Source organism: Rhinatrema bivittatum, chromosome 2, assembly GCF_901001135.1.
Source record: "Rhinatrema bivittatum chromosome 2, aRhiBiv1.1, whole genome shotgun sequence".
Taxonomy (NCBI): domain Eukaryota; kingdom Metazoa; phylum Chordata; class Amphibia; order Gymnophiona; family Rhinatrematidae; genus Rhinatrema; species Rhinatrema bivittatum.
The window spans coordinates 106,294,240-106,314,495 of record NC_042616.1 but is presented as its reverse complement, the minus strand read 5'-3'; the positions used below and the strand labels follow the sequence as shown (position 1 = coordinate 106,314,495).

Sequence of the window (20,256 nt, the reverse complement as noted above, 5' to 3'; positions counted from 1 at the left end):
ATTTGTGTCAGTGCTGTTTGGGGAGAATTACCTCGGTCTGATTTTACTAAGTCTGGTTCTTCCCAGCCTGGTGCAGGAATGGAAAAAGAGCTGCCAGTAGGGTCGACTGATTTTGGAGCTCCCCTAACTAGTTTGTCAGTGGGGGAATATAGTTCACTGGGTACAGGACAGTTGCCCCCTGGTTTTGACATGGATCCTTCTGCCTTTTCTTGGGTAGAATTGTTTCAAGGACTGCACTTCTTCCTTCAGGTGCAATCCCCGCCCGAGGCCAGTATTAACAAGTCAGGATCGCAAGCGGTGAAATCCTGCACACTTGATGTTGCAGGTAGGCATCGGGGTAAACCTGGAGCCGGTTTTCCCATTAGGAACCTAGATGAGAGCGATCCTTACTCCCTGGAGGATGGGGAAATTCCTCCGGGATTGTAGCCATATAGAACTACGTAGAGGTTCTGTCATAGAGATGAGTTACTGGTTCTGATTTCTCAGACATAGAAAATGCTGGGAGTACCTGGGGCTGAATCCATGTCTGAGCCAAAGTAGAATCCCATTTTGATTTCCTTGTATAAATCCTCATGCTTCTTCCCTATTATGGAGACCATTCAAGAATTAATTGATCTTGAATGGGATGCTCCAGAAGCTAATTTTAAGTGGACAAGTATTCCCGTAGAAGGGGGAGCGACCTTGAAGGATGCACAGCATAAGAGAATTGAGGCTATCCTTAAGCAGGCCTTTGAAGCAATGTCAATGAATTTGCAAATAGTGAGCTTCCTGTTGTTCCCTGTTGGCTTGCTTTTGTGTACTGCTCTCTTAGGAGATCGAAGAATCTGCTGCAAATTCCAGGCAGTGATGTAACCAGCAGCCGCCTTTTTGGCAGATGCGGGCTTCGATTTGGTCCGCATTTCAGCCAGAGGGGTGGCTTCTGTAGTAGAGGCTAGCCGTTAGCTAAGGCTGAGAAATTGGTCAACCGATACAACCTAGAAGTCTAACCTTATGAAGTTGCCTTTTAAAGGTTTGATCTTATTTGAGCGTGAACTGGAAAAAATTGCCAATAATTGGGGTGAGTCTTTGGTTCCTCGATTACCAAAGGATAAGTGTTGCATGGGCCGGTCATGCGCTATACGACCAGCCCCACTTACCGGCACGTCTGGTCCATCCGCGGCAATTCTTTGGCGTCTTGCCCAGGGCGCCTCCCCCGCTTGGGGCTCCGACGTCGGCAGACGCAGGCGGGCCTCCAGGCACTCGCCCTGCCTCTTAAAGGGACCCGGGACCAGGCAGTGCCCCGGTCCCAGGAAATGACGTCAGGTCCAGCGCTGTATTTAACTCTGGACCCTGGCAGTCTGCGTTGCCTCGCAACAGGTCTCCACTGTGTGAGCAACTGCCGCTGAGCAGTTGTCTAGTTCCTGGGTGTGCCCCTGCCGTGTGTCCTGCCTCCGTGTTCCTGTTCCAGCCCGTCTGTCTCTGTGTTCTGCCCTGTCTCCCATCTCCTGTCTGGCTTGACTTGCCTCCGACCTTGGAACGTACCTGGATTCTGCCTGCCTGCTGCCTATCTCTGACCTCGGAATGCCCCTGGATTCTGCCTACTTGTTGCCTGCCTCTGACCTCAGTACGTTTCTGGACTCTATCCGTTCAGTATCTGGCCAAACTCCTCTTCATCTGACGTCGTGGGATCTTCTTCTTCATCAGGAACCCCACCTAAGTCCTGCCTGCCCCGATACCCAAGGGCGCAACCTGCGGGGAACAACGGTGGGTACAAATGAAGGTCTTCTCCGGTTCCTGCACCTCCAGTTCCGCCTACCGTCGGCGGGGACCTGCGGGACATCACAGCAGGTAGTGCTAACCTCGCCTCAGCTGGGTCCACACCTCGGCTGGCAATAGCCAACAATAAGAAGCAGATGTCACGATCCTTCAGCACGAGAGGTCGTATTAGAGAGGTAAGACGTTTTTGACCCTACTGCGGAGCAGCCTTTCGGAGGACTTGACCTTTGGATACATCTCAGTCCTTTCGTCCCAGGTAACCCAGACGGGGCTCAGGTAGAGGAGCACCTCGTATCTCCCAATGAAAATGTGCCGACCCACCTCTTGGATCAGGATAATAGGAGGTTGCCTCTCTCTTTTTTTTTTTTTTTATCAGAGGTAGGTCAAAATCATGACAGACCTGTGGGTTCTGGAGGTAATAAGGGATGGCTATGCACTGGAGTTTTCGCAGTGTTCCTCAGGACATGTTCAAGGTGTCTCCCTGCAATTGTCCACAGAAGAGACAGGCAGTGGAGTGTACGTTGTCGAGACTCCTCAGCCTGCGGTCTGTGGTTCCAGTGTCCACATCTCAAGAAAATATGGGCTAATATTCCATTTATTTCATTGTGCCCATCCTGGATCTCAAAGGAGTCAACCATCATTTGCGTGTGACTCGTTTTCGCAAGGAAACCTTGTGTTCAGTGATAATGGCAAACAAGAGTTGACAGCAAAAGGGTGCTGGAGTGCAGAAGATTCTCTCTGGAACATCAATCAGCTGGAAGCCCGTGCGGTCCAGTTGGCATGCTTGTGGTTCAGTGACAGATTACAGGGTTGAGCAGTCTGAATAATGTCAGACAATGCAACAACAGTGGCTTACATCAATCAGCTGGAAGGAGCTAAGCTCCAACAAGTGTTGTAGAAAATAGCCCAACTTATGGAATGGGTGAAAGTACATCTTCAAGAGATCTCAGCCTCACCCTTTGCAGGAAAAGACAGTGTTAGAGCATACTTTCTGAGCAGACAGAGTCTGGATCCAGAAGAATAGGCATTGTCAAATGAGGCATTATCACATTGAAATAAGTAAAGTACGTGTTCTGTTGCAAGCCAAGTTAACTTGACACTTTCTTAGTGGCTTGCAACAGAACACGTACTTTACTTATTTCAATGTGATAAGAATTTAAGACCTTTATAGGAATGCTTAGCGGGTCATAAATAGTAATATGAGGTCCGCCAAGAGTGAGTAAACAGGCCTGGGCAAGGCTCTCCACGTTGTTCCTTTTGTCCTTTTTCCTCCGTGATTTTTTTTCTTCTTTATTATTTTTCTCCTTCCTGTCTTTTTTTGAATCAAGATATACCTCTTTGACATCCAAGGGCCATAGCAGGTGATATTCCTCCACATCGCTTGCCCTGTTCAAAGACAGCAGGGAAATAGATTGATTCAAGGGAAAATCAGCGACCACTTTTGGCAAAATTTATTTATTTATTTATTTAAAAACTTTTATATACCGGTATTAGTATGCATACATCATACCGGTTTACAATGTAACTTTAAAGGTAGAAATTACAATGAACAGGGAGGGCGAACAAGGAGGAGTATACAAAGAGCAGGAGATGGAGGAATTAAAGCAATAAATAAAAACTGCAACGGACTATTTACAGGAATATACAAGGCGTAGGCAAGATACTTGCAGAAGTCGGTGTACTTAATCAGGGTAGGCTTGTCGGAAGAGCCATGTTTTAAGTTTTTTTCTGAACTTGGCGTAACATGGCTCTAGCCTGAGAGTGGTAGGGAGGGTGTTCCATTGTTTAGGGCCTGCAATGGATAGTGCACGGTCCCTAGTAGAGGAGAGGTGGGCTTTTTTCAAAGGGGGAATGGAGAGGGTGCCTTTGTTGACAGTGCGAGTGGGTCGTTCAGTGCGTATAGGACGAAAGGGTTCATCCAACCAATTGGAATTGTGCGAGTGGATGGACTTGTGCACTATGGTTAGAATTTTGAAGAGAATTCGGGATGCGATGGGGAGCCAGTGGAGTTCTTTGAGTATTGGGGTAATGTGATCAGCTTTCCTTGAGTTGGTGATGACCCTGGCGATGGCATTCTGGAGCATTTGTAAGGGCTTGGTGGTGGAGGAGGGTAGGCCAAGGAAGAGGGCATTACAGTAGTCCAGCTTTGAGGAAAGGGTGGCTTGGACGACGGTGCGGAAGTCATGATAGTGGAGGAGGGGTCTGAGTTTCTTCAGGATGTGAAGCTTGAAGAAACCTTCTTTGAGGATGGAGTTGATCTGTTTTTTGAGATTGAGTTGTTGATCTATGATAACCCCAAGGTCTCTTACTGTGGGTTGGGGTGTTATGACGTTGAAAGCTGGATCGTTGGAGATCGGTGGTTTGGGAGGGAGGTGAGGAGAGATAAGGAGCAGCTCTGTTTTGGAGGAGTTTAGAGCGAGGTGGATGTTGGTGAGGAAGTCATTGATGTTGGCAAGACATGTGTTCCAGAAGGCAAGGGCATCTGAGAGAGAGTTGTGAATGGGAATGACGATTTGAACGTCATCTGCATAGAGGTAGAATTTGAGGCCGAGGTCTGTGAGGAGCTGACATAGAGGTGTGAGATAAATGTTGAAAAGGGTGGAGGAGAGGGAGGAGCCTTGTGGGACACCTTGAGACAAGGGATAGAGTGTGGAGTTGGCGTTTCCTATCTTGACGGAGAACTTTCTGTTAGATAAGTAGGATTTAAACCATAGTAGGGCTAGGCCTGAGATGCCTATTTCGGATAGCCGGTTGATGAGGAGGTTATGGTTGATGGTATCAAAGGCAGCTGAGATGTCGAGTAGGGCGAGGAGGTAACAGTTGCCTCGGTCCATGCCTATGAGTAAGTGGTCCGTGAGGGAGAGCAGGAGGGTTTCTGTATTGAGGTATTTACGGAAGCCGTATTGGGCTGGATGCAGAATGTTGTTGCTTTCTAGATATTCTGTAAGTTGGATGTTTACAATCTTTTCCATAATTTTGGATAGGAAGGGCAGGTTAGAGATAGGGCGGAAGTTAGCGGGGTCTTTAGGGTCTAGTGTTGGTTTTTTTAGGAGGGGCTTGACAATAGCTTGTTTAAGAGCATCTGGGACAGAGCCTGAAGAGAGGGAGGAGTTTATGATGTCTGCGATGGGTTTGGATATAGTGTTCGGGATGGAGAGGAGGGATTTTGTGGGAATGGTGTCTGAAGGGTGGGAAGCTGGTTTAAGTTTTCTGAGAATAGATTCCACTTCTTTAGCGGAAGTCAGGTCAAGGGTTTGGAGGGTGGGTGAAGTGGGGGAAGGTTGGAGGGAGGGGGAAGGGGAGGTGAATGGAGAAGGGTGTTGAAATCTGCGGAGGATGTTGGTGATTTTTGTGAGGAAATACTGGGCGATTTCTTCGCTCTTAGTGGAGGCATCATTCTCAGGGATAGTGGGCTGAGAGGATTTGGTGAGGTTGGCAACATAATTGAAAAGGGCTTTCGGGTTGTACATGTATTGGTGGATCTTAGCTGAAAAGTAGTCTCTTTTTGTTTTGAGGGTGGTTATTCTATATTGGTGAAGGGTAGTTTTGAAACTTGAGGCGAGTTGGGGTGAGGGGGCTTTACGCCAGTTTCTCTCACGCTGCCTGAGGGTATTCTTTAGGGATCTTAGTTCAGTCGTGTACCAGGGTTGATGATTTTTTGTGGGTTGGGTAATGTTACGTCTGGAGATGGGGCATAGTTTGTCAGCAATTTCAAGAGTCATGCTGAGCCAGGATTTGATGGCAGTCTCTGGACTGGAGCAGTCAAGGCTAGTGGATGTGTTGGAAATGGCAAGAGCCAGTTCATCTCCAGAGCAGGGTTTCCTGAAGGTGAAGGTGGTGTTGTTTGAGGGAGTGGGGGTAGTAGGGAAGTTAAGGGGGAGGAGGGCTTTTATGAGGAAGTGGTCTGACCAAGGTACAGGGGAGCAGGTGGGGGGGTGGGATGGTAGGAAGCAGTGGTTGATGAATATAAGGTCAAGGGAGTGACCAGCTTGGTGCGTGGGGGAGGCAACAATTTGTCTAAGGCCTAGAGCTTGGAGTGCAGTAAGGAATGCCTCACAAGAAGGGGTAAGGGGGGTGGCATCGACAAGGAGGTTGAAGTCTCCTAGTATGATGGAAGGGATTTCAATGTTTATGTTGGCAGATAAGAATTCAATTAAGGGGGAGGGGTCCCGTTCGATGGATCCAGGAGGGGCATAAATGAGACAGATTTGCAGTGAGGGGGCTTTGAAGAGGCCAATTTCTAGCTTGGAGGGTGATGTGGTGTGGGAGAGTTTGAGATTAAGGTGTTTCTTGAAGGCTAGGAGGATGCCACCTCCTCTTTTCTTGGAAGGAATCGCCCCTGGAGTCACTCATAGAAACGGCTCCTTCGAAGACAAGGCCTGTAGTTCGGTTACATGACGCACAGAACAAATCGCACCAGGCGCGAACAAAAGTACGCTGGATTTTATAAGATACACGCGTAGCCGTGCGTAACTTATAAAATCCGGGGTCGGCGTGCGCAAGGGGTGCAACTTGTGCGCGCCGAGCCCGGCACGCGCTGCCTGTTCCCTCCAAGGCCACTCCGAAATCGGAGCGGCCTCGGAGGGAACTTTCTTTCCACCCCCCCGCACCTTCCCCCTCCCTTCCCCTACCTAACCCACCCCCCCGGCCCTATCTAAACCCACCCCCTACCTTTGTTGCCAGATTTACGCCTGCCAAAAGCAGGTGTAAATCTGTGCGCGCCTGCGGGCTGCTGGCGCGCCCTCACCCAACCCGGGGGCTGGTCCGGAGGCCTCGACCACGCCCCTGGGCCGGCGCCACGCCCCCGGTCCCACCCCGAACCGCTCCCTGACCCCGGACACGCCCCCTCCCCACCCCTTTTACGAAGCCCCGGGACTTACGCGCATCCCGGGGCTCTGCTCGCGTAAATCCAGCCGGATTTACGTGCGCCGGGCTTTTAAAATCCAGCCCTTTTTGTCTGAGCTCAGTGTTTTCCTGTTGGCTAAGTGCTGGATTGGTTATCTGTTAATAATCAAGTTTTGTTAGTTTATCAACAGTTGGCTTTTGCAGAGAACACTGGCAAGCTAGCTTTGCTTCATCTCACCTGCCAGTAGAGGTACATAACCCACTGGTTTTGGATTCACCTGACCTTATTAATGAAAAGGAAATTATTAGTAATTGTCCATTGTGGACTCTCCACCGCAGTGGTTCATCTGATCAGCTCCACCTAAATTCTTCAGTACAGTTTCTATAGTGGCTCAAAAACATTAGTGGAGACCAGCTCACCTTAATGATTATTGCTTGAGTAGACAGCTCATCCAAACCTTCCTTAACAAGGGAACTGACTTCTCTTTCTTTTTTTTAAATAAATATTTGGGTTAATCTGATCTGAGTCAGTGTCAATACAGTACGCAACTTAATTTGCAAAACAAAATGTATATACAAAATTTTTCAAATCTTGTACAATAATTTCAGCAATTACTGGCTCAGACTCTGATTTTTATCTTTACCTGCCCCAGTTTCTCATGGCATTCCACATCCCAATCCCATTATTACTCCTCCTTCCTTCATTCATCCTTCCTCACCACTACAGATAGTGATACGTGAGTATCACTGTTGTGATACTCACGTATCACAATAGTGCATTATCTTTTCACCCATTAACTGTAACTTAGCTGTATTTTGATATTACCAAATATATTCCATAGTTCTGTATATCCTTTATCTTTTCTATTTTTTTTCTAACTATCGTACAGTACATTCACAGCTTGAATATTGTTCCATGTTAGACTCTCAGGCTGTATGTTCTAGGGATTTTTCCTCTGTCCACTCTGAAATAATGCGTTTCTTTGAAGTGTTGAGACAAAAAACTCTTTTCAACTGTTTCATAATTCCACTCAATTTTTCTGTGGTACCTAGTAATATTCAATAATTTAAAAAGTTTCCCAGGGTTTTCCCCCCCACATATTGCGATATTGAACTCTAGAATTCCTTCAGTTGATGATATTCAACACACACGTCTGAACATGACAGTTTAAATTTTGCACTTAAGTAAATCATCCCTCTTCGACTTCATCTGAAAACCTTTCTCTCTGGTTTATATATATAGGGTCGCCAACTTTCAACCGTAAACTTTCTGCATATTTGGAGATGATGTTTAATATCTTCATTAATGGGGTTTTTGCACATGTGACATTTTATTTCCGTTCTTTATCATTAGAAAAATCACAGAAAAATAGAATATAATAGCTGATAAGGACCCACCTTTACTTCTTCCATCTTTACTTCCTGCTTCAGTGCCATAGACCCCAGTTGATCTCTGCTTTCCCTTCACTTCTTTGCAATTAATGATCCTCAGTGCTTGTCCTGTGCTTTCTTCAACTGTCGGTGGTTTTTGCCACTTTCACTTTCATAGGGAATTTGTTCCATGCATCCCCAACCCTTCCCGTGAAGGAATATTTTCTGATGTTGCTCCTGAGTCTGTCCGTTTGAAGCCTCATATCATGATCTCTGGTTCTGAAAACGTTTTGCTTTTACCGGCCTGGGGGGCCATCTACAGTTTTGTAAAGATTTTTTAAGACCTCTCATTAAATTGTGGACTGAAGTCTGTGTAAGTGACACAAAATAAATGTATCTTACATGTCCCGATTATAAAGTTACAACCAAAGCACATACTGCATTGTATAATCACAGGGAAGGATTAAATGATAAGCTGCAGCAGGAGGGCTAACATTAGGACATTTCTGAGCATTAATAGCCCTAAAAATCTGTACAGTCCAGGGGCAATCCTAGTTAAGTACGTTCTGTGTAATATCAATATTTTTCTCTTTGTTAATGAAAGAAACTAGTTCCCCCACAATCTGAGCCCTGCATGCTCTGCTGTGGTCATGTTCCCTCCAAATTGAATTGGAGGGAACATGACCACAGTAAAATGGTTTGAGGCCTCTTGAAACTAATGCATGCAGTCTCTTGGGGGATGCATGTTGGTCAAGACGGAGAACTGTTTGTGCTATTAGCTTTTTAGTTTGCTGCCTCCTTTTTGTGAAATAGACTGAATGGCTATAGAGCCCAGCTGCAGTCCCACATTTGACAACATAGATCAAGGAAACATCCACGATTTTCTTTTATTAAGTGGAAAACAGGAGTCCTCCACAAGAAACATATAAATGGCAGCTGGTGTGTGGCTGTGCCTATATATGCATATGGAGTTAATGTTAAACTATGGTTCCGGGTACCCCTCCCTGGTTATGAGGGAGAGGGAGGGTTCTGTTTCCCGTTGGTTAGGCAGCTTTTGCTGGATGATATTAGTTAAGACATTGAGCTCAAATAAGAAGCGCAGATAATGCAAAAGATGAGAAAATACGGGACACTCAGCTGGGACAGGGACCTGCTTTGTCCAATAATAGATGTGAGATAAATTTATTGACAATTCAAATATAGGGGACATGATGAGAAACTGGGGCCATAGCCAAGGAAGCTCAGTTACAGAAAAGGTAATGATTATCAGGGGTGTGAATCGTGTGATCGATCGTCTTAACGATCGATTTTGGCTGGGGGGGAGGGAAATCTGATCGTCGGGTTTTGTTTTGTTTTTTTTTAATTGTTAAAAATCGTAAATCGGGGGAGGGTGGGAAAACCGGCACACCAAAACAACACTAAAACCCACCCCGACCCTTTAAAACAAATCCCCCACCCTCCCGAACCCCCCCAAAATGTTTTAAATTACCCGGGGTCCAGTGGGGGGGTCCCGGCGCGATCTCCCGCTCTCTGGCCACGGCTGCGTTAAGAGAAATGGCGCCGGTGGCCCTTTGCCCTTATCATGTGACAGGGCAAAAGTAGCGCCGGCGCCATTTTGGTTCCTGGCTCCCGACGTCACGCGTGCAGGAGATCGCTCCCGGACCCCCGCTGGACCCCCAGGGACTTTTGGCCAGCTTGGGGGGGCCTCCTGACCCCCACAAGACTTGCCAAAAGTCTAGTGGGGGCCGGGAGTGATCTCCTGCACGCGTGACGTCGGGAGCCAGGAACCAAATTGGCGCCGGCGCTACCTTTGCCCTGTCACATGATAAGGGCAAAGGGCCACCGACGCCATTTCTCTTAACGCAGCCGTGGCCAGAGAGTGGGAGATCGCGCCGGGACCCCCCCACTGGACCCCGGGTAATTTAAAACATTTTGGGGGGGATTCGGGAGGGTGGGGGATTTGTTTTAAAGGGTCGGGGTGGGTTTTAGGGTTGTTTTGGTGTGCCGGTTTTCCCGCGCCCTATTTAACGATACAATACAAATGCCCCTGATGATAAATCGGGGGCATTTGTATTGTATCGTGCACTCTAACGATTTTGGACGATTTTAAAATTATCCGATGATAATTTTAATCATTCAAAAACGATTCACATCCCTAATGATTATATAATTAAACAAAAGCACTGACTTTGACTTTTGAGCTGAGGTAACAGGTAACCTTGGACAGCTGTTTATGGTAAAGCTTACATTGGGTTAAAAAAATTAAACTGTAATAATATAAACAGCAGTTAAAATTATGTATGTGAAGGTATTGTGCTGATTACTGAGTAAATAATATCATCTGTGTATAGTCTGAGAATGCCAAGCCTGTCTACTTTGCAAATAAATAGCAAGTTCACGCTAGCAATGGAGTGCTTGGAATTGTTGGGCTAGCAGTTTTGGTCATGGTCTTTGGACTTCTTGCAGTAGCCAAGAAGGCCCATTATTTATGATTTAGAGCTCCTGGGAGCAAGAGTCCTTTTAAAATCAAATATAAGTGCAATTATTGCAGGCCAACAGATGACAGCAATCAGCCTCCGGGCCGGGGAGTTCTGTCCATGCCTGGTCTCACGTACGGTGTGATTCGAGTGGATTCCGAAGAGAAGCTGTCCGTCCTGACTGTGCAAGATGTTGGCACGGTGATGCCAGGAGGTAGGGATTGGCACAGCATTGAATATTGTATAGTACTGCCGTATGACTAAACTTAAATGTGCTTGTTATTAGAGAAATAATAAGCATTCCTTGCAGGTTAACATAAGAAAACACTGACCATTTTTAAAAATATTTTCGAAGTCTGTTATGCAGGTGTATTTCTTTTTTAATACAAATATAACTAATGCACATGTGGCCGCAGTTCCTTACAATTATGGGTTAAGAATGGCTGCACATCTGGAAGTCGGTAAACATGTCAAAGGATCCTCCCTAGATTCAGGACACAGTTGACTGCTTTTGATTTGTGTATCAGAGATGTGAACTCCCCTGCAGTGAATGAATTAGGGCATATAACATGGTGCATACAGACTGCCTTAACTTCAAGTCTATTTCATCATTTGAAACCGTTTCTTCTTAAATTCATGTCATGTGGGAGGGTGCCTGGTGTGAGTGTGTCAAACTCCACCACCACTTCCAGGCACCCAGCTGCTCTGTTCTATATAACTTAGTGCTTCTTTTCCCATTCAAAACCGTACGACGCTGTGAGTTCAAAGTCGCTGACGTTTGCCCAATAAACGTGAAAACCACGTGAAAAAATGAGTTAAGTGTGCTTTAACTATTTTTCAAATGATTAGTGATTTAAAATTCCTTGTACCTAGTTGTTTGATGGTGAAATTGGTGATTTAATTAAAGGAATGGTTCCTACCACCTGCTCTTTAGATCCTTGCCCGTCTTGGCTAATCTGCCAGAGGGTGGTGGCACACCTTAAATGTATTGCTGTAAAGAGGGTATTACGCCAAGCCCATGTAAGGATGCCCTGGCTTGTCCATTGCTGAAGAAAGCCACTTTTGGTCGGATAGTTCATTTGTAGACAATATAATTGAGCCTGTCGTAGCTGCTTGACTTCAGAGCGCATTAGATAAGAATAATTATCTGGATATATTTCAGTCTTGATTTAGACCAGATTTCAGCACGTAAATAGCGTTAGCTGAGCTACTGGACAGCTTTTGTTTAGACTCAGATCGAGTGAAGCTTTCTCAGTTAGTGCTTTCAGATCTGTCCGCTGCCTTCCATACCACTGACCACCACTTTTGCTAAGTCGCCTGTCAGATATGGGGTGTAGGTGTCAGGGTGCTAAGTTGGTTCAGCTCTGTTTTTAGAAGGTAGAACTCATTGGGGGAATTTCCTCCTATCCTGGGCTTCTTGCCTTTGGAGTCCCCCTAGGTCTGTTTTGTCATATTTGTGTTTTAATATTTGCATGACAGCTCTGGAGCTGTTTATTTAGATGATTTGGTGGGAATTACGATGTTTGTGCCCGTGACTTACATGTCTGTACTGCCGAGAGACCTGATGCGGGTGAAATCATCCCTATCCTTAATTTATGCCCAGAAGAGGTAGAAATTAGGTTAAATATTAGGAGCTACTTTCATCTTCAGTTTTTTTCTTTATTTTTCCTAGGAATTTATCAGATCTTATTACAACAAACACGATATTTACCTGGAAAAACTGAGTCATTTTTTTTTTCTCTGAGTTCTCCCGTTTTTCATTTAGTTGTAATAAACACTGATAAATTCCCAGGAAAAATAAAATAAAAGCCGAAAACGAAAGTCCCTGACTATTACCAAGCTGAAGATTAATGCTAAAAACAATCCTGAATCTTTGTGGCCCAAGTGTTTGACCAGTTTTGGGGTTCTCCTTTCGTCAAGCCCTCAAATGCGCAGTTTGGGTGAAATCTTGGATTCCGCTTTGATGATGGAGGCGCAGATTTCTTCTGTCCTGGAGAAGCACCTTTTTTCCCCACCCTTTTCTAGATAATTACATTCTAGTAATTCTGCAATTCACGCCTCGATTTGTTCGCAGTTAGGTTCCTTGCAAATTGGTGTACTACAGAAAGGTATTGGGAGACTTCAGTCAATCCAAAATGCAGCAGCTAGTCTGCCAGAGTCGGGCATTGAAATAAAGGGCTTCTTCTGATCGTCCGATTCTCATTGTCTTTACTGTATCGCAGCTAGTCTGCTGCCAGGCACTAAGTTATATGAAAGTAGTTCTCTCATTTTAAGAGAGTAGCATCCACTACCTATTACTTTCTGAGTCCAATTCAAAATTTTAATTCTTGCTTTTAAGTGGTTTGGGCTCTTGTTATTTGAAGAAGTGTTTAATTAGGTACAATCCAGTTTGTTCTTTACATTCTGGTAATGATGCCCTTTTAGTTGTACCTCATTATCTGTTGTAAAATTAACTTGTACACTTGGGAGAGCTTTCTCTTCTATTGCATCCTGTCTGTGGAATTATATTCCCAAAGAAGCTTTTCTGAGAGCTTGTTTATCTTTTCAAAAATGATTAAACCCACCTTTTCAGCAACCTTTTAACTTATCTTTTAATGATTTTCCAAGAGTTCTCTGCTGTTTTACTGTTTTCATTGTTTTTATTAATTGTTTTATTGTTTTATGTTGTTGATATTCTAAGGTTTACTTTTATCAAGATTATTATATTGTTTTATTCATTGCCTTGATCTTTTCAGGCAAAAGTTGGGTGATAAATGTGATTGGAGTCTTATTTGCTTGATGCTGACACTTTCTCGAAAGGCATTACAATATCATGGTATATTGGTGGCTGGGTTAGGGGAGTTGACCCTGCAGTCTACTGTTGATGAATGGAAATGTGATTTAAATAGTAGTCTAGATGCTAAAGCCTGGAAAACTATATGGGCGTCTGCTTTTCATTTGTCTGTTTGCATTAGGACAACATTAATGGTTAAGCTGTTACACTAAACATATAGAAAACCTGTTTTTTTATGCACAGATTTATCCAGATTCCACTCTGTTGGAGGAGAGACTCTGGGGAGACTGGAACATACCTGCACATGTGGTGGGATTGTCAGGGAGTGCAGCAGTTTTGGTCCGAGGTCATACAGTATATTACGGATCTCTCTGTGCATGTTAAGCCAATATTAGGTCTTGTAGGCCACTGGGAGGGTTCGCAGATATTGGTCACACATAGTCCCTTGGTTGGGCAACTCCATTTGGCAGCATGCTTCACATAGCAACTTTTCGGAAATTTTATCCTTGCCTGGACTACTGGCCGTGCTCAAGTACAGCAAATTTCAGATATTGAGAGAATATGATATGATCTTAAAGAGGAATTCTTTCGATATGCCTGTATTATCAGCATTTTCACGTAGATCAGCAACTGAATTAGCCATGCTGTCTGGGTACATCTTCCGTGCCACTAGGTGGCAGAGTTCTCTCTAAGTCTAGTAAAATCTTTCAGCCAGGGGCTCTCTCCTGCCTGTTGCTAGACTTGCCTCAGGTTCCTCAGTCAGTTTTTTTCCGCGTGACCGTTAGCCTCGCAGAGCTCAACTCTCCTGAGAGAAACTGAATTTGTGAGGAAAAAAGTTTATAAAATTAGAGAAAAAATATCAAAAGAAGCAGTAATTTTAACATCTTTAAGGTCTGCTTAGCTATGCCTCGTCCAGGCTTTAAATTTTGCTTGTGTGGCAAAATTGTGTCGGCCACAGATGGCCACTCTTCATGTTATATATGTCTTGGACCACAACATGATCAAAAGAATTGTAGGGACTGTGGGCGCATGTCCCCATGGACTCAAAGACTGCGAGCCGCAAGAATCCAAGACTTACAATCCAGAGCTTCAGGCTCTTATGCCACTTCTGAAGCCGCTCCTCTCCAGGTCCTAAATGAAAAAACAAGGACCCATCATCGAGGAGAGCCTCTTCAGTGGACCCCCCCAGGTCAGGACCATCGCCCCTTGACCGCCGGTCGAGACTCAGTCCAAGCCAAGGGGGATGCATCGGTGGCATCGCAGCCGCGTGCTTCACCAACGTATTCCATTCCATCGACGCATCGACTCTCCACCGTTAAGAGAACAGATGCAGCATCGAAGACTGCGATCATCGACGCGTCGAAGCATTGACGCACTCAAGCATCTACGCAAGCAAACCTTTGCGTCGAAGAAGTGTTGAACTGATGCACAATCGACGCAGTCGATGCCGACGCATCGGCGCAGAGAAGATATTACGTCGCCGTCTGTTCCAACCAACGCTCCTGTAACGCAACACGATCCTGCCGACGCACCGGAGATCCCTCCGACTCAACCAGTTCCTAAATTACTGAAAAAAACACCACTCTGGTCATAAGGGGAAGAAACCAGTTTCAACACCCTTACCAATAGAATCTGAAGAAGATCTATCACCAATTCACCTATCAGATACATCTTTTTCACAGGGATCGTCATCTGCCTCTATACTATCCATTGATTCGCCGGTTCCAAGAAAGGTTTTACCTTCTCAACCACCATTAAAGTCTGCGGTAGTTCCACAGCCATCTACGTTGACATTAACAGCACAAACAATGTCCAAAATTACTACCATTCTTGATCAACTCCTACAGGTGGAAGTCACACTGACATTACCACCCACAGGACCTCCAGAACAACCATTTCCTGTTCCAGAAGATCCACAAATACCCACTAAGGTACCTACAGGCCTTCCACCTTCGAAGTTACCAATAAATGAGGACGTATTGGACACAGATAACTGCAATTTCAGATTGTGATTTCAGCATTAGTGTACCAGGTTCACAGTGTGGCTCTTTGTTTGTGGTATATTGTTATAGTATTTGAGCATGTCCGGTACAGAGACCTTGAAGACACTCAGATTCTCTGAAGCTGATTTACAATTGCTTCTGGCAAAACCATCGATATTCTTAACTGGTTCAGGACAGTCGGACACGGACCAGTGGGCTTCTTTGACAAAATTAACACAACGGTCAGTTCGCACTACTTTACATGCTGACACGCTCCTGGAATATTGCCGTCAACAGCGGATCCCGCGTGGATTAAGGATGTCTAAAGAACCACATCTGTACAAAGAGGATCTTGCATTTATCCAGGACTGGAATGCGATATTAAACAAGTGCAATTTGGACTTGATGATCTTGATTATCAAGACGGTGCAAAAGATAGATGGAGAGATTCAATCTGAAATTGCAGTTATCAAAGAACAACTTTCCAATACGATGGAACCAGATAAATACACTGAACAACTGAACAAATATAATGAGACCATTGATAAATTCCAGACAGACTTGAAACAACTGAAATTTGAAAAATTTCAGCGAGATGAACGTGACTACACAACAGGTTACATTTATCCATGGATGTGCGTGAGAACAAGATTAAGTCAAAACCCAATAAAGTCACTTTCGATTCAGGGAGTGACGATTCATCAGGGGATGAAGTGATAAATAAATCATCTACAACTGACCAGAAACGAGAAAATACATCTGATAGTCGTTTTTTAGGGAGAGGAAGGGGCTACAGGTGCCCCCAACGAGCAAGAGGGACCAATTGGACAGACGATCTGCAATATCCCCGACAGACTCGGTCACAGACTCATCGCAATCTTTGATTTTGAATCTATCATCATATCTGCTGTCATCTCATCAGATACAAATTTTAAACAAAGGGCTGTCCTTTATACCAACTCTGAAGGGAGATTTGTTTCAATTAGAGATAGCCCTACATAAATACATTTGGAAATTATATCTCAAACATTTTTTTGTTCATCAACCGAGCACTCCTGATTTATCAATTCTTCGGAACAAATCCACATGGGTACCACCGGGTCCACCAGATACTGTCATTAGCACCTTTCACCAGAAAGTATTGAAAAATTTGAGATCAGCATTTTCTGACAGAAGATATTTTTCGAATTTGATAAGATCAGAAGCGACAGCTTTAAAAACCTTGCGACAGAATGATGACCTCGTGATTAAACTCGCAGATAAGGGAGGTAAGATCGTGCTTTTAGATCGCTCCCAATACACTGCAGAAATTCAACAGCAACTACAAGATCAAGTTTCTATAAAAAATTACTGAATAATCCCACTGAATTGATCTTTAGTGAGATTGAATTTATAGTGAAGGAAGGTACTGACCAAGGATTCCTCACAACACATGAAGCTGCTTTTTTATTATGGAAATCAGCTCCAGTACCAGTCTTCTACGTCCTCCCCAAAATACACAAAGATATTCAAAATCCTCCTGGACGCCCTATCGTGTCAAGCAGAGGCTCTCTGTTAGAACCTCTATCAAAATTTCTAGATGTATTTTTAGCTCCACATGTGAGTGAATTGAGATCATATCAGTGGCGTAGCCAGAATTGATTTTTTGGGTGGGCACAAGGTTAACATGGGTGGGCTGTAGGCATGCAGGTCTACTAGTTGTTTTTTTTACTGATAAATAATGCCAAATTATGCAGCATAGCATTCACATCTACGCCTAAGTATGAGGTTTACTTAATGATACAAACATAATTCACGGTGATTTGTGGTACTTTAGCCTTCTTATTATTACGATTTTGTACACGGCTCCTACCTGTCCATAAATTTTGAGAGAGCGGTTGTGTTGCTTATATTTAAATTGCTAACATCTCAAAATATAGATATATATTTTTACCTTTGTTGTCTGATCTTTGTATTTTTCTAATCAGTTGGTCCTGGTCTCTTTTTCCCATTTTTTCCCTTATAGCTCATTTCCTATTTCCTTTTCAGTGTCTTTCTTCTATTACTGTCTTCTTCCCTGCCACACACACACATACACGCTTTCTCTCACAGACTCCCTCTCACACACTCAAGCTCTCACTCTCATATGCTCTCCCCCCCCCCCCCCCCCCCACAAGCTCACATTCAAGTTCTCACTTTCTCACCCCTCCCCAGGCTTATATTCTTATGCACACACAGACGCACATCCAGGCACCCATTCTCACCCACATACATAAACCCAGACTCCCATTCTCACCCACAAACCCATGCTCCCAGTCTCACCCACACATATTCAAGCTCCCATTCTCATCCATACATATACACATTTAAGGTACTATTCTCACCCACACATACACACATTCAAGCACCCATTCTTATCCACATATTCAAGCTTCCATTCTCACCCACCCACACAAACCCAGGCTCTCATTCTCACCCATATATACACACATTCAAGCTCCCATTCTCACCCTCCCACAAACCCAGGCTCCCATTCTCAACCACACATACACACATTCGAGCTCCCATTCACCCACATATTCAAGCTTCCATTCTCACCCACACACACACCCAGGCTCCAGTTTTCACCCACACACACTCCCATTCTCATCCACACATACACATTCAAGCACGTGCACAGCTTCCGCTTTCTCCCCCAGAGCAGGAAGATCAGCTGCCTCTCCTGCTGCCACCGGACTCCTGCTATCTTCGGGCGTCCTAACTTCCTGTCGGGGGGGGGGGGGGGGAGCGGAAGCGCAGCGCACAACGTCCGCTTCCTCCCTCCCCCCCCCAAGCAGGAAGATCGGCGGGCAGTACGGCCCGACGCCCGAAGATAGCAGGAGGCCGGTGGCAGCAGGAGAGGCAGCTGATCTTCCTGCTTTGGGGGAGAAAACGGAAGCTGTGCGCGGCGCTTCCGCTCCCCCAAACAGGAAATTCGGTGGGCCGTTTGGTCCGAAGATAGCAGGAGAACGGGTGGCAGCAGGAGAGGCAGCTGATCTTCCTGCATTGGGGGGAGGAAGCGGAAGCTGCGCGCGGCGCTTCTGCTCCCCCCCCCCCCGAACAGGAAGACCGGTTGGCCATACGGCCGCAGCAGCACTTCCCCATGTGTGCCGTGATGGCGCGCGAGGCGTGGGTTCTCTTGTTCGCTGTCGCGGGGATGGGATCCCGCGACAGCCTTGCAGTTCCGGTGCCAGTTGGGTGGGCCTGGGTCTAAGTTGGGTGGGCACCTGCCCACCCGTGGCTACGCCACTGGATCATATATTAGAGATTCCCAACAGATGATCCAGTTCTTAGAAAGTTGCCAACTAGACACCACTGCTATGTTTTTAGCGACACTAAATGTGGAGGCATTATATACGAATATCCCGCAACAAGAAGCCATCAGGATAGCATTTGAGCATTTTGAGAAAAGACCTAGACCCCACAGGATTCCCTCTTCCTTTTTACAAGCTTTAACAAGGATAGCCTTGACAAAAAAATTTTTTGCTTGGGAAGGAGAATTTTTTTCAACAAATCTGTGGTACGGCAATGGGGGCCACCATGGCCCCTGATATAGCCAGTTTGTACATGGGATGGTTTGAAGATCATTGGATTTATTCAAATAATCCTTTTGCACAACATATAGCTACTTGGAAACACTATGTAGATGACATCCTGCTGTTGTGGACTGGTACGTTGGATGATTTTCATCAATTTACAACATGGTTGAATAACTGTAATACTCACCTCAAATTTACAGCTAATATCCAAGAGACACACATTGATTTTTTGGACATTAATATCACCAAAACCTCAGAGGGTTTTGTTACCACATTGTTTCAGAAAACAGTAGCCAGTAATACACTACTCCATTTCACCAGTGCCCAACCTCACTCATTGAAAGAGAGCCTGCCAATTTTTCCAGATTCGACGTTTGTGTACAACTATGTCAGAGGTCCGACATCAAGCCAAGCAATTAGGTGAAAGATTTAAATTGAGAGGATATCCCCCATGTTGTATCACACAAGTGTATATTAGAGCGAAATATACGCACCGTGATTGGCTTTTTTTACCATGGTCTGAAGAAAATGAGGAGGCGCTCACTTATATTTTACCATTCTCTTCTATGGCACATAAAATGAAGGAAATAATTAGAGATAACTGGCATATTGTACAGCTTCATGATGAATTACATGATATTCCCAGATTTACTTATACCCGAGGTACAAACCTGAAAGATCAATTGGTACATTCAGATTCATCTATTTGTCCCCAACAACACAATATGGGGGGCCACACTACCTGCGGATCTTGTATTGTATGCCACATTATGATTTCTACTTCAGTTTTACATTTCACTAGTTTAAAAAGAAATGTCACATTAAAAACAAAAACTGATTGTCTATCCACTGGTGTTGTTTACATCATTCAACGTCCATGCAATTTGCGGTATGTAGGGAAAACCAAGAGATCATTGAAGACACGTTTGATAGAACATCGGTCCTGTATTAATACAGAACGTGTCACTGCACCTCTAGTGGTCCATTGTCTACAGTATGCACACTCATTTGATGATTTAAAGGCTTGTGTCTTAGAACAATTTTTTCCCTCGTGGCGAGGAGGTGACTTTAATAGATTATTATTGCAAGCGGAGCAGCGATGGATTCATACACTGAACACTGTTCATTCAGCCGGGTTGAATAATATGCTTGAACTCAATATTTTTCTGTGAAGCCCAGTCCTGTTTGTCATGACAGGTCTCTTACCTATGAGTTGTTTCGCTGCTTGAAGCAGCACCGCAACAGTAGTAGCGTCAAGCTACCTTGGAAACAACAGACGTCGGGTGATGTCATTACGCCCCTGAAAGAGCAGGTATTTAATCTTCTATACTGGTTAGAAGTGGTCTCTAGCACGGGATTGTGAGAAAATTGTTGGAAACCCAGCGTTCCGTTTCAAGAGGTTGCTACACCAGTCCACGAGTTAAGTACTTGTTACTCCATTTTTCAAAGTTTACAGTTGATGATATGCCTTTTTTCCTTTTAGATCATTGGTTGTT

General features: G+C 44.9%; 1 protein-coding gene across 5 annotated transcripts in view; it reads left to right on the top strand.

Annotated features, from left to right (window-relative positions):
• Positions 1 to 20,256, top strand: part of DIP2C (disco interacting protein 2 homolog C) — an 851,589-nt gene that overhangs the window by 660,261 nt on the left and 171,072 nt on the right. For all 5 annotated transcript variants that reach the window (XM_029588529.1, XM_029588527.1, XM_029588528.1 and 2 more), the window contains exon 18: positions 10,523 to 10,662. In XM_029588529.1, coding sequence (XP_029444389.1) covers positions 10,523 to 10,662 — 140 coding nt within the window. The remainder of the gene's footprint in view (positions 1 to 10,522; positions 10,663 to 20,256) is intronic.